The following is a 14,762-nucleotide window of genomic DNA, read 5'->3' as shown; positions in this document are numbered from 1 at the left end:
CCCCGCCAGAGAGCCGGCTACAGAGGCGGGGAAAACCCAACATGGCGGAAAAGGCATCGCCCCCACCTCAGGTGCTGCCCCCGCCGCCGCAGGTGAACGAGGGGGCGTCAGCCCAGGGCTGTCGTGATTGGTCCGGGGAGTTGTCAGTCACTTGTCGCCGCGGCAACACGGGCCCGCCCCGCGAACCTCTCCCGGCGGTGGATTGGTCAGTAGGGCGGTGACGCGCGCGCCGGGGGTTTTACGGCCCTCGGTGTCGAGAACCGCCTGGAGAGGGTGGGCGGAGGGTCTGGCGGTTGGAGGTCTGCGCTGCCGTGGGTCTGCGCTGCCGCCATGACGTTCAAGCGGAGTCGTGACCGCTTCTACAGCACCCGCTGCTGCGGCTGCTGCCATGTGCGCACCGGCACCATCATCCTGGGCACCTGGTACATGGTGAGAGGCGGGGGCGGCTGAAGGGGTGGTGGTGGGGGCTGTGCTCAGCGCGCGTGCGCGAGATGTTCGGTGGGGCGGGGGAGGAGCGGCCGCTCTGAGGGGCCGCGGGGTCGCGCTCCCCTCGGCCGGGCGGTCGCTCCCTCTCCCGCGGGGTCGCGCTCCCCTCGGCCGGGCGGTCGCTCCCTCTCCCGCGGGGTCGCGCTCCCCTCGGCCGGGCGGTCGCTCCCTCTCCCGCGGGGTCGCGCTCCCCTCGGCCGGGCGGTCGCTCCCTCTCCCGCGGGGTCGCGCTCCCCTCGGCCGGGCGGTCGCTCCCTCTCCCGCGGGGTCGCGCTCCCCTCGGCCGGGCGGTTGCTTCCTTTCCCAAGGCGGTCCGGGCAAGCTGCACGAGGGGATGTCCTGGAGTCACCCGGCGGGGCTCGGGTCCTTCTTTCCGGGGTCTGCTTCGGGCTAACCAAGCCCTGCTGTTCCTCGGCAGCCTCCCTGTTGTGGATGGAAAAAGAAAGCGAAGAGAAAGTTCAGAATGTTTTTTTCTGCATCTCAGAGAGACTGTATTACTCTTCTCTGTTTTGGTTTGAAGGGATTGAGCCCTCAATACAATACTGAGCGTGGCCTTGGTAAGGGAGGAGAGTTGGGGGAGACTGGACTTTGAGGTGTGTAATAGTAATAAGATGAGGTACCCGTGAGTGGTGTGTAACCTCTGAGGGGAAGATGAGTGTCTCCAGAATGAGCAAGAGTTTTGTGGCGAGAGAAGTTCCTGGTTGTTCTGTACCTCTGTTCTCGACACAGGGATTGTAGAGCAGTGGAAACAAATTTGGCTCCCAAAACACCTCCTTTTTTTGACTAGTGAGTGATTGCTCTCCGTGAAAGAGCTGTGGTAGCGAAGATGAAATATTAGAGATAAAGTTCTGAACTAGGGTAAAATAGAAATGTGGAACAGTACCAGCAAGTTAAAGGCCTGGAGCCTTAACTTCCTGTGGTTCCCTTAAAGGGGTCCTGAGCTCCCCTTTATTGAAGTAATTTCCTCATCTTTCCTTCCCCTTACCCTCGTGGGCAGTAAAAATGAGAGGATAGTTTACAAAAGTTGTATCACAGCTTTTTTGTTCTATTGAAGCTATAATCAAAACCTGTATTCTTCTTTGCCTTTCTCCAGGTTATAAGAAACAAACAATGCTGAGTTTTTGTGCTGATGTGAAACAGCCATGCATAGAAACTGCCCTTAGAGGCATGGGGGTTTGATTTTGCGGAGTTCATTGTTTATTTTCAGTAAATCTGCAGAGATCTTTATTTTTTATGCAGCTTGTTCCATCAGTTGGCAAAAAAAAAAAAAACATACAAAGAAAGTCACTGGAGAATGAGGACCTGAGGAAAAGGCAGGGTAGGGAGTTGGAAGTGTAACAAAACTTTAGGAAAAAGAAATTGGACAAAAGTCTTGATGCTTTGGTTAAGTTCTGTAATTAGCTCATTTCAATGGAAAAGGTCTATTCTAGTATTGAGAATCGAACTTCTTTTGGAAACCTGCAAACCACCCTGTGCTAATGGATGGAGTTCAAGAATATGCTTCTGGTCCCTCAGGTAAAAGGGATCACAAATCGTTAACAGTAAGGGGGACAGTGATCCTTGGTACAGAACAAAAGCACCTCGTTGTCTTCTGCACTGCGATTCCTGTTCACGGGAGTGTCTGTAAACCCAGGAACATGCTGTGGAGGGGGTCAGGGACACGTTTCCGTGGCCACAGACCTGGTAGCACTTCCAGTTTCTACCTCTTCTGCTGTGCTTATGTTTCCTCCTGTTGCCTGGATGCGGCACCTCTTTCTTCTTTCTGAATGGGTGCTGGGGCCGGTGGAAGCTGCAGCGGGCACCCGTGCGGCTGCGGCTCCAGGGGCGGAGTGTGGCTTTGATCTTGTGTACCGCAGCCACTCGGTCTACTGGAGGGAAAAGGAGAGCTGAGTTCAAGGTTGCAGGGGGCATGCAGAGTGCTTCAGAGGTGTGGGTTTTTATTAAAAAAACCCCTGTATATCGAACACTTGGTTAAACTGTGCGTTGAATATTTTTAGTCAGTTCTCAGCTGTCACCTCTGGGAAGGGGTGAGAGAACTTCTAAGTCTGGCAATAGTTGGCTATTTGAGCTGAAATAAGGTTGTAACATGAGGCTTTAGGTGGTCTTGTCTAGTGCTTTAAATCAGAATTCACCTATAAATTATACTTTTTTGAAGGCAAAATACAGTTTGGACAGTGAAAGTTAAACTTAATTGCCTGCTGCCAAGCTTTAAAAAAAAAAATGGTCCAGAATATGTCAGTTTTTTTAAACAAGTTAATTAATGCACCATTTAAGTATAGTTCTAACTTAGTCTTTCATGTCCTTACGAGAAGTATTTCTAAATCAAATAATCTCTGCTTCTATGTTACTGTGGGACAAATAGTAATAACTTTCTGTGTAGAGTGGTGTTTTGTGTGTTTTTTGGTTTGTGGGTTTGGTGGGGGGTTTTGTTTGTATTTTGTATGTTTTGGTTTTGTTGGGTGCTGCTTTTTTTTTTTCTGAAGGGCATAGATTTTTGGAGGAGGAGAATGTTTATTTCAATAACAGTTTTATGTTACTGAAAAATCTTGCTATTTAGTGTATAAATTGTGTGCAGTGCAGTCCTGAAAGAATTTGCTATCAAACTTAAAATGGAGTCTCATAGCAATCTACTCCAGATGTTTTAGTAAGATAAGACTTCTGTCTACTTAATACGTGTTGTTCTTATGTAACCATTTCTTTAGGCATTTTCCTATTCCTTGCTTATTTGTATTCTCTTAAATCACGCATGTAATTAACTTTTCTCATCACTAGAACAGTTTTATTTATCACTTTCATTGCTGTGTGCTTCTGTAAGTCCAGAGAGAACAAGGACTACCTTCTGAAATGTCTGCTGCTGATGCTGTGTGATCAGAGTGTGTCTCAAACACAGTTCTGTCTGTGTGCTGCTGCTGTTCGTGATCAAGAAGTAAAAGTGTATTTACCAAAAGACAGGAACGTTTCTGGCGGAATTGTACTTGAGTTCCAGGCCTGGTAAAGCTTGGTTAGCTCTGCAACACCCACTGCTGTTCTGTGTAGGAAGGAAAAAGAAGCCTCCTGTTCCTCTCTCCATGATTGCACTCGTGTTGCTTTGAAGTTTGTTTCTTCCTGTAAACTTTCATTTTGGGCACTGTGCTTTCCAGAAACCGGAAGCACAAACACTGCACTGGCAGAAATGGGATCAGAGTTCAGTAAACAGCCTAAAAGCCAGTAGCATTGTTTTGGAGGGAGGGGCTGGTGCATTCTGGCAGCAAACTTCAGGGCTGGAGTCAGTGATGAAATTGCTGCTGGTTAGCAAGAGCTGAGGGGTGAATCTCTGGAATTGTTTGTTCACTGAACCAGATTGACAGAAACAAGCCAATATCACTGGTCTCAGTGTCATACTGGTAGTGTTAGAGGCTCTGCAGTACCCTAATTAAAAATATTGTTCTTCAGTTTTCATTTTCATTTTTTCAATATGTTAACAAACCAGACCAAATCAGAATCTCCATCTTGTTTTGTGTGGGTTTTTTTGTTTGTTTGTTTGTTTTTTGTTTTGTTTTTTGGGGGGGGGGGGGTTGGGTGGTTTTTTTGTTGTTGTTGTTGGTTCTGGTTTTGTTTGGAAACATGTCTAGGGAAAAAATACTGGAGAAGTGAAAGGGAAATGAGTGTAGTAGTGCAAGGCAATTTCCCTCTTTCCCCTCATAAAAGGATGTAAGCGAAGTATAAGTAGGAATTCTTGGTTTTCCCCAAGTCACTCAACGTGCTTGGGGAAAGCTAGACTTCATGTTCAGGCCTCCAGAGAGATGGAGCACTTACATGATGAGGCATAAGGTCTGTGCTCTGGAGATAAAACTCACTAATTAAAAAGCTGATGCTTGTTAATAGTTCCACAGTCTTTTGAGTTCTAATCAGATGGGGAGCTAATATTTCTGTTACCAGTGTGTAATAAATGCTGACTTTTTGAAAATTTGAAATTTCAGCTATTTGAATTTTGATACAAACTACACCAAACTGTTGAACTTAGCTATCCAAGAAATGAAAATATAAAATATACTCCTTAAACTACTACAAAACTAAATTAAGGTAATTTTCATCTTAATGGAATTATTTTTTGAATAATAACTTGAACATGCATGTTACACATTTTTGTTACTATTTTTGATTTCCTAGCAAAAAGACCAGAATGAGGCTCCTGAGATTTCTGTGGTGTTACTTTAGGGTGCTGCAGTATTCACTGACTGCTGTCTTGTCCAATTTGGGTGTTTTTTTGAGTTTGCTTTTTTTTGGAGGGAACGGTGGTAATGGTTTTAACTCTCATATTACACTGAGGCATCTATGAGTTAGTTTTTTTCTGACTTCACTATGTAGACATTTGTGAACATACATTTGATTTGCTGTGAGTATATACTTAAAGTCTCTAATGATGTTCTGTGGTCCAAACCATACTCTTTCTGCCCTTTACACTGATTGTTTTGAAACAAGCCTTGTGGTCTTGCTGTTATCAAGTTTCTGGGAAAGAATGGAAGTAGTTAAAATAGAAGCTCTCTCTGGCTCTGTAGATGATAATTGAAATCCATATGTTAAATGTGATGAATTGTGCAGTGTTGTGACGGATTTGTAAACAGCAGTAATGGAGTGCTGGAAACCCTGAGGTGTAAATTGGCAGAGGTTTGGGTTTGTTGTTCGTTTTTGTTTACGCTTGTTTTGGTTTGCTACTATTTTTATAATAACATTGATTAGATAGTCTCATTAATTCTAATAGATTGGATTTTAAATTACTGTTTTCTGTTCTACTTGCATGCTATTTCATGTTGAGAAAATAAACCTTTAATACTTGCAACTGCACTCAGTAACTAGTGAAATTACTAAGGACTTTGGTATGCTGAATTAGGACCACAGATAGGATGAAAATAAAAAAAATGACTAATGGGGAGTTACAGTCTAGAAATTCTGAGGAATTTAAGTTGTTCAGTACTTCTGTTGTAATTCAAGTGCTGCTTGCTCTTTATCCTGAGGCAGATAGCCTATCATGGCAGTCACATTCATGACTGTATATAAAGGATAAATGATTTAGTAGTATTTGAACTTGTACTTTCATGCTTTATAAAATAGAGATCAACTGCCACAGACCTGAACCTTGACATGGGCTTTCTGAAACAAGTACAATGTAGAAAGGTATTTTCCAGTATCCCCAGTTCACTCACAGAGAGGAGGAAATAGAAAGGTTGAAAATGCATTGAGAGCAGAAGGCAGAGTACAGAAGGATGAACCAGGTGGGAGATTAAAAAGTTCTATATGTGTGACCAGTGGTGAAGCAAAATAAGGTTTAAAGACAACAGGCAGGTGAGCAACTAGACAGTTTGCCCTTTAAGAAGTGTTCTGTGAGAGTGAAAATAAGTGCACTTTGAGGCTAAAGATACTGGTGATTAAACAGAGTTCTTTACTGCCAGCTGTTTTGCCTACTATGCTTTATGTTCCAAGGCATAAAATGCCTTATAAAAATACAAGTGGCTTAAAATAGCTGGAAATTTTAGTTTGTATAACACATGATGTGATGATTGCATTTCTACAAAGTGACCAACTTTGATTCCACTAAAGGGTTCTTTTTAGCAGAAAGTGCAAGCACTTAAAAGATTCAAAATTGGTTTTTTTCTGCACTGAAATCGTCAGTAATTTTACACAGACTTGCTACCATTGTTGACTCCTGGAACCATGCCAGTAGAAGAAGAAATACCTGGCAAGTATTAAGTTGTGAGAAACTGCAAACCAGTTCGGGGTTTATTGTTGTTGTTGCTGTTTTGTGGGGTTTTTTGGTGTGTTGTTTTTTTTTTGGCGGTTTTTTGTGTTTTTTTTGGTTTTTTTGTGTTTTTTTTTGTTTTGTTTTTTTGTGGGGTTTTTTTGAGGCTAATTGGAAGGGATCCTGCTGGTGGTGGTGACAGTGCTGAATACTGATTGGAAAATGTCTGCAGCTCGAAAATACCATCATGAGGTTTTTTTGTGTTATGCAACCTTTGGCATGTGTTTCCAGATATTAGTAGCAGAAACTGTCCCTGTAAACCTTGAATACGTTACAAATGCTGTCAAAGCAATTTTACAGAGGCTTAAGCTACTTTTGATTCCTTGAGCTCTTACTGGAGACATTTCTGGTGTGTACCAAAATGGGGCAACAGAAGGAGTCTTAAGTGGCAGCGTGAGGGAGAAGAAGGACTGGTGAGCACACAGCCTGTGCTGAATGCCTGCATATTTTAGGGTTGATCTTTGTGTGAAACTTTTTAACTTCCCTAGTGGTTATGTACACCTTTCTGATAAGGGCTGGTGAGGTGTTAATAAATGATCTGGAAAGCAGAGGAAGATGTTCTCTCTACCTTTAATAGAAACAAGGCAGAAACCCAGTAATTTATTTTTGTGTTAAATTAACTCAATTTGTTGTAGAAAGAAATTCTTTCCATATATTCCTCATTCTGTACCTTTATCTTCCTGACCTTTTTTTAATTGCTTCTAGTTTTCCAGTTCACAAATCTATACATTCATTGAGCATAATCAGTTTAATTATGTTATTTGAATCCCTAGGAACCTTACTATCCCCTCAATTTATAAAGTTACTTAGTTGTGATTCATTGAACCTAGCTAGTGCTCCATGCTCTTTGGGTTTATTTGGTAGCAGTTTAACTATATCTGCTTGTAGTTTAACTGTAAGTTAGGCTTCCTTTTTCCTTCCACATACAGGCAAAGGGAAGAGTTTATTTTTAACTGAATTAAAGGATTATTAGTGGTCATTAAAAAGATGTTAGCTGTTGCAGTGTAATTAAGCTTGTAACTGTGATCTCTCTCAGGTGGTGAACTTGCTGATGGGCATCTTGCTGACGGTAGAAGTGACTCATCCAAATATGGTGTCAACTGTTGATATCCAGTATGAAGTCATTGGGAATTACTATGCTTCTGAGAGAATGGCTGGTAGGTCTAGAACTCTGCTGGCTGATTGGAATATAAAGCATGCAGTATCATAGATTTGTCTTACACTAGGTTGTAATATATGCATACACCTTCTAATAAATATAGTTATCTTGTTTTCTGAAATTTCTCTTCAATTATTCTGGGATTGAATTCTTCTACAAGAATAAAAAGAAAACTGTATGGACTGTTATTTTACCTTCATTTTATGCCCAAGTATCTTAAGTGGTGAGATTTCTTGACCTTCTGATGCTTCAAGTGTTGAAGTGTGTGTGGGACATCGGATTCACTTTCTCCATAAACACTGTCTTTGCTGTCTCAATAAAACAAGCAGCAGAAAACATGTTTAGAGACTTTTCTTCAGAATTTTTGATCGTCTTCGCAGATCGGGAAATACCTTAGAGCTCCTGTGTATGAATTTACTAAGAAGAAAACAGTGATATCTTTTGTAGAAAAGTGGAAGAATTGGGATGCCAAGTACCTGAGTGAAAACAAAGTGTGTCTCCAAGTTTCACCTGCAAAATAATTGAAAGAGAAAGTACCATGAGCAGAATTGAGCCCACTTTTCACTCTGTTACTGAGTGCATGATGTATACAACTGTAATACGTGTAGTGTGGCACTTCTAATCTACCTCAGTCTGTTGTATTACATGAAAATTTAGGGAGAGTCAAATTCAGTGAAGTTAAATAGTACAGTACAAAACTGGGTTTTGAGCATTTTGGATTTTTTTTTCATGACCTGAGTTGAGGATCTGTCAGTTCTGAACTGTGACTCTAACTCTTATTGAATGAAATAAGAGCAGGAGTGAGGACCAAATCCTTCATGAGGCTAAGATATTAATTAAAATCACAGCGGATGTCGGTAAAATGTCAAATGAGCTGTAAAGGCTGGTGGTATACTTGGTAGCCTTAAGCTTATATAGGTGAAAGATGCTTCTGAAGCTCAAGGTGCTTTCTTCACTCTAGTGTAAAATCTATCACATGCTTTTGACTTAAGAATTTTTACTCCTTATGTTGGGATCTGGGCTAGATGGTTTTTTGTGCGTGAAAGAATGTTACAGGTATCATTGTACTTGTGTATATTGTGAGTAGTAACTCCTCAGAAGACAGCCACACTTACTGGTGATGCTGGGACGGGTCTGATCAACACAGTGTATTTCAGACATTGGGGGGCTTCTTTCTTGATGCCATCTGTGTTATGTAGTTATTATTACCTTGCACTGTACTGGGTATGTAAGTGCTTCCACAGTGTGTCTTTTCAGATTAATTGCAGAGTGGAAAGGGTTCTGAATTAATCTTTTTCAAGCAGGGGAACCACAAAATTTTGGCTTCAATATTGCTAAAACCCATTAATTTACCACATCTATAGACTCTCAAGCTGGTTTCTTTGTGTTTAAAAAAGAACAAGTATAATCTAACTGGTGGAAAGCAGCTGTGCTTCTGTCATCAGTAACTGTGATGCACAAGGAGAATCTTTATCATGCAGCTTCCATGAGTGTCCTGGATTTTGCTACAAGTTGGTTTCTGTTCAACTGCTTTTTCTTGTAAATAGTGGGATACCTTCCACGCAGTGATTTCCTGTTTTCCTTAGTGTTACTGAAGGAGCAGTGCTGCTTCCACTGCCAATGACCAAATTACGTAACCAAACCACTTTCAAGTGTAAAGGTTGATGCTGTGTTAGCATCACCTAAGATTCTGTCCAGTTGTAAAGTTAATCACTCACATACTTGTCAACACTGACACATTGCAAATCAGCATCATTATGGTGCATTACTGTCAAACTATGTCAAGCTTCTAATTGGTGTTCCTGGCCTTTAGTCAGGCTTTTGGTTAAGGCAGAAGGATTTTTCCAAGTAGTTGTAGGTTTTCTTGAACCAGATCTTTTTTTGTTAGGAAGGATCTGACCTACTGTATTCTGCTGCTGGTAGTTGGCACAGATGAGTCAATTGAGAACAGATCATAGTAATGGACAAAGCTTGGGTACCTGTCAGCTGCAGTGTGACAGCTCCAGGAAATGACTGATTCTTACTGTTTTTCTTTTACTGCAGAAAATGCCTGTGTTCTGTTTGCTATCTCCCTCCTCATGTTCACAATAAGCGCAATGATGGTGTATGGTGCCATTGCTGTAAGTATATTTATAATTCATGGGTTTAAAGTTGCTACTTGATTTTTTAATTAAATAATTTACAGGCTGCTCTTTTTTTCTATTTCTTCTTAGCATCGTGTAGGCTGGCTGATCCCATTTTTCTGTTACCAACTCTTTGACTTTGTGCTCAGTTGTTTGGTTGCCATCAGCTCTCTAACCTACTTGCCCAGAATCAAGGATTACCTGGATCAGTTGGTAAGCATTCAGCTCAAGATGATATTTTACATTTGAAATTAAAGTTTGTTTTAATTAGATCAGTGACTGAGCTACACTTCCCTTCCTGTGCATAAGAAAAAGGAATTCAGCCTGCAGCAGCTGAAAGTGGTTATGGTGAGAATGGTAGCTTATAAGAGGTGGACGTTAAAGGTGTCATTGCTCTCTAAAAAGGAGAGCAAGGGAAAATAAGGAAAGAATTGTGATGGGAACTACTGGTTTAAACTGTGTTGACTACAAGTGGACTTGGAAATGTGTTTGTAGTCCTTTAAGCAATGTGTCTCAGTGGCAATTTTGCTACTGCAGATTAAAAATGTGTTGACCCTTACTTAGGGAAGGGGAAGAGAAGTGTAGGTAAGGACTGTAGAAGTGTAGGTGAGGATTCCTACAGCATTACACATGGGATTTGAGATTCCAAGTTTTTCTTTCTACGTTCTGTGTGTCTCTTCTCAAGTTGCAACAACACTTTCTAAGGAAACTGTAATGGAGTTCTCACTAACGCTTCCTGTGTTTTAACTGCAGGAAGGATCAATGCATAGAATGTGCCATCAGTGGGGACCACAAGCTCTGGTTGGGAGGTGTTTTGATCTGTTCAAGTAGATGTTTAAAAACAAGTCCTTTTTAAAACATAAAATGTTAGATTGGTGTTTGAGAGGGGCTTTGTTACTGTGATCAGGGAAGGAAAAGAGACAGGTTTGCAGCAGCTCTGTTTCGGCTCCTTCAAGTTTGGGGGAGTTCTTATGCTGCATACCTGTGTGTTACAGGTGGGACTGACAGGATGTAATTCACAGTAAGTCATTAATGAGTTCTAGAGGACCATAAGTACAAATACTGTCCTGCAACTGTGAAGAAGAATCTGTGTCAGCATGAGACTGATGAAATGACTAGGGACACAGACTGTACTGTAGTGATCTGTTCTTGTGGGACAAAGGCAAGATAAATACTGTGCTTTGTGGGAGGATAAAGAGGAAACTTGTTAGAAATGAACTTTTTGTTTCAGGGGAGTAGTTTACACAAAAGGTTTGTTTCATTTGGTGTGAGGTTTGGATGTTTTTGTATCATATTTGATTGTGCAGTATTCATTCTTATCTCTTCCCTTTCTCTCCCTTCCCCCATTTTTTTTCACTAGCCGACTTTCCCTTACAAAGATGATCTCCTTTCTTTGGACTCCAGCTGTCTCTTGTTCATTGTTCTGGTGTTCTTTGTTTTATTTATCATTTTAAAGGTAAGTTAAAACTTAATCATGTGTCTGTTGTAAGTGTTAATATCTATTAAGGTGCTGTCAGTCTGAGTTAATTCTCAATGCTGAATTTAGAACCCAGATGCCTTCTTAATGCACAAGTAAGAACTTTGAGCACAATTGTTAGGGTGTTCAGTTCTGCTATGACTTAAGTCTAATATGTTGTGTACTGGTGTCTTCAGCTAACTTGTATGTCTGCAGTGGGGTGTGCTTATGCAGCTCTGCCCTTCCTGAGTAGGAAGGAGGAATGAAAAAAGACTTTTTTCTATGTGGAGGTAATTTTAGTGTTTGTAATTAAGCTTATAGTGAAATAAGATGGAGTTAATACATACAAGTTTCTAAACAAAACATTTAAAATCTTTCACTGTGCCTGAGAAACCAGGATGCAAGAAAGATGATGGAATGAGGAAGTGTAAGTTAATTCTAGACCTGCATCTTCCTCCCTACTGAAAGGTGATATTATCAGTTACTTTCTGTCTGAAGATCTAAATAGTGAGGCATTCATTTGAATTATAAAAAACTCTGGTGTAGACAAAGCATATTAGAGAAATGAATTGATAATATACATTGCAATAAAGGAACAGTATCGTGGCCATTCAGGTTGCATTTAAGAAAAAATGAAATAATGAAAAATAATTTCACAGGTTTTCTGTACTTTTTTCCAAGAGAAATGTTTGATTGGGGAGAGTGGAAGCCTAATACAGTGGATAACACTGGTGTATTGATTGGGAAATTTGGTACCTTTTGTTACAACAGTGCTAACTTGCAAGTGAGAGATTTGGAGAGGTTAATGTTACACAAATTATTAGTTAACAAACCCCTAATCCTCATCATATCATGATAGTGTTTCTTTCTGCAGCAGTCAGTGTTGACTCGAAGTTCAAGGTTCATTGCTCTACCCTCTCTCTGCTGCCTCTGTTGTGTGTTTGAGGCCTCGCCTTCATACTGGCAGTTAGCTGGAGAAATAGTGCTAACTGGAGGATGAGTGAGTTTGTAGTGTTGCCCTCTTCTCTTCCTCCTGGCAGGTTTGGACTGAGATCCACAGAACCATAAGCCAGTTGGGGATTAATTTGATTAGCACTGCTGAGGCAGATAGAGATTAGTTGAATGGACCTGTGAATTCTTTTGCTAAAACCTGTGTGGTACATCCTCTCTAAGTCACTGTGATAGCAAAGCTTAATGGAGAGCAGTGTAGGTATGTGGCCAGGTCTGTGAAATAGCAACCATTCTTCAGATATGTATTGCCTAAGTTGATTTATGCTCCTTTTTATCATAGGAATGTAATCCAACATCTAAATTCTGAATCAACCAATGCTTATGAGGTGTTTAAAAAGAAAAATCTCTCTTTCAGGCATATCTAATTAACTGTGTATGGAACTGCTATAAATACATCAGCAGCAGAAGTTTGACAGAGATTGCTGTGTACCCTGCTTTTGAAGCTCCTCCACAGGTAAAACCTCTTTGAGATACAAGGAAGCAGTATCATTAATTTTGAAGTAGAAAATCACCACATCCATGGATGTTTCCAAACCTTGTCCAGCTTTCTAAAGAAAGACTGGAAAGATAAAAAGATTTAAAGCAGCTAATTTTGTGGTGGGTTATTTCTTAGCTAAATTCTGACAGTGCCTAAAAGGAGTGTCTTTAGAGAGAAGTCTTTAAATTTTTTTTGTGGTAGAAGGAAGCTTTGATTGCACCAGTCCAAACCTTCCTTGCTGCTTTGCAAAGTCAATATGCAGTGGGGTGTAGAATGAATGACCCAGGCTTGGCAGAGCAGTAAACTGCTCCTGTACCTTCTTTCACTTCCTCATTTGCTTACTAGGAACAGCAGTAAATTCTTAAAATAACTTTGCCTGCAACAGAGGATTAAGTTGCTGATGGGGCATGTGTGCTTTTGTTCTTTTTTTTTTTTTTCAAGTCCTTTTCATTAATCATTTCAAAATGTCTTCTCCTTAGTATGTTCTTCCAACCTATGAAATGGCAGTGAAGATGCCTGAGAAGGAACCTCCACCTCCCTACATACCTGCCTGAAGCAATTTTTATGTTCATTAACATCTGTACCAGCTTCCTGGGGTTTTTGTCTTTTAATCTTTCAAAACTGCTTAAGTAATAGAAATATTCAGGGCTTTAGGAGCAAACTGTTCTGTTTAAAATATGTTTGATATAAACTTACTAAGCAAAACACATCTGAGGGTGATTTCATTTGCTTTTTGTTCTCCTTAATGCTCTTAAACATTTTATTGCCTTAGGGCCTTACACCTGCAAGAACTTATGCATGTGACTAACTTGTGGCTTTTAATAATACCAACTGAGCCACTCTGATTGAAGTTAGCTGTGATTATAAGTGTCTGCAGGATTATGCCCCTAATTTATATTAATTTTTTTGTAAAGTAGCTCATAAAGACAATCTGATCGTGCAGCAAAATGACAGTTTGCCTTTATCCATTTTTTGGAAGGGGAAGGGTTTGAATGTGGTATATATGTGACTTTTTTACTTTGCACTTTTCTCATATGTTATCTTTTATTGGTTGGTGGTTTTCGGTGTTTTTTTTTTTTTTTTTTTTTTTTTTTTTTTTTTTTTTTTTTTATTTTGGTTTTTTATCCTGTGTCTTGAAACAGTATTTTTGAGGAACAAGTGAGGGTGGCACAGGAGTTCTATTACAACAAGCTGAGAATGCAAGAAAAACAAATAGAAATGTCGAAGATGGTTGCATGCTTCTAATTCTCTATGTATTTTCCTCTTTGTGATAAATGATACTTAAATAAATCTTTTACAAAATGTTTACCAGTAGTGTTGGTTGATCTTTTTTGGTGGCTTTTTTGTTTAAGTGCTTCAGTGTGCTGCAGACAGTCCCAACATACTTAGGTACAGGTTTAGTCGTTGATGCATTCTTCAGTAGAAGTCTTTAGTGGCTGGAGAACCTGGATTCTCTCCAACACAGTCCTGTGTTAAAGCCTTTGCAGTTCAAGTACTTGGTCGACTTCCCCTTGTCTGATTGGTACTTAGCCATGAGCTGGGAAAAGGGAGTTTTACTGGAGGCTTTGAGCCCTCGGGGAGATCTGATGTCTGGTCAGCTCAGGCATTAACAGTAGGACAGAAATCCAGTAGGACTACAACAATTTACTTTGGAAAATGTCCAGAGTTGCTGGAATTATGCCATAAACTTAGTGATGATGTTCTTCTATCAACTAAAAAACCCCAAACAAAAAAATCAAGCTTATAAACAACTCTTCCTCTTTTGTAGCAAGAGCTGTAAAGAGGTAAAGGACTACTTAGTAATTTAGTTTATCTGAAGAAATAAAGCACTTGTGTGCTTTGGAAGAGAAGATTTGCCTGGTGTTAAATTCTGAAAAAGGGATTAAAATTGCTACAGCAAATAATTTGTGTGGTTATTCCTGTATTTTCAGTATGCACCTCTGTACACATTTAAAAAGGCTCTGTTAGGGCTGTGCTATCAGCAGTGGTTTCCCTGTTAATTCAGGTGCCTTCTGTGAGAGCACTTTAAAGTGCACTTTAGTCTCAGACCCTATCTGCCTCTGGTCTGCCAGTCCATCCCTCCCACTTACCCTGGGGGGTTCCCAGGGTGGGCCCGGTGCTGATGGCAGCTGCACTCTTACTTCCAGATTCTGAGGAGCTGCATTGGATCAGGATCCCCAGAGAGACTCCAGGGCAGTGTTAGATGCTGCCACAGCCTGCTGCAGTGTGACTCTGGAGGGAGGAGGGGGGATGTGAAAGACCACTCTGGTTTC

The 14,762-nt window shown here is 40.8% G+C and overlaps 1 protein-coding gene across 2 annotated transcripts; it reads left to right on the top strand.

The window, feature by feature from the left end:
* The first annotated feature begins 234 nt into the window (after window positions 1–234).
* On the top strand, window positions 235–13,797 carry LAPTM4A (lysosomal protein transmembrane 4 alpha). 2 transcript variants are annotated; one of them, XM_040059312.2, is made up of 7 exons: window positions 235–429; window positions 7,299–7,419; window positions 9,465–9,541; window positions 9,635–9,757; window positions 10,905–11,000; window positions 12,367–12,465; window positions 12,969–13,797. In XM_040059312.2, the coding sequence occupies exons 1-7, from the start codon at window positions 331–333 to the stop codon at window positions 13,041–13,043; spliced, it is 690 nt and encodes a 229-aa protein (XP_039915246.1). In that variant the 5' UTR covers window positions 235–330; the 3' UTR covers window positions 13,044–13,797. The 2 variants fall into 2 exon arrangements, with proteins under 2 accessions (XP_039915246.1, XP_039915247.1); XM_040059313.2 differs by lacking the exon at window positions 235–429 and adding an exon at window positions 1,954–2,001.
* The last annotated feature ends 965 nt before the right edge of the window (window positions 13,798–14,762 follow it).

The sequence above is a fragment of the Hirundo rustica genome, chromosome 3 (genome assembly GCF_015227805.2).
Source record: "Hirundo rustica isolate bHirRus1 chromosome 3, bHirRus1.pri.v3, whole genome shotgun sequence".
Lineage (NCBI taxonomy): Eukaryota > Metazoa > Chordata > Aves > Passeriformes > Hirundinidae > Hirundo > Hirundo rustica.
The sequence above is the reverse complement of the archived record's forward strand: the minus strand, read 5'-3'. Positions and strand labels throughout refer to the sequence as shown.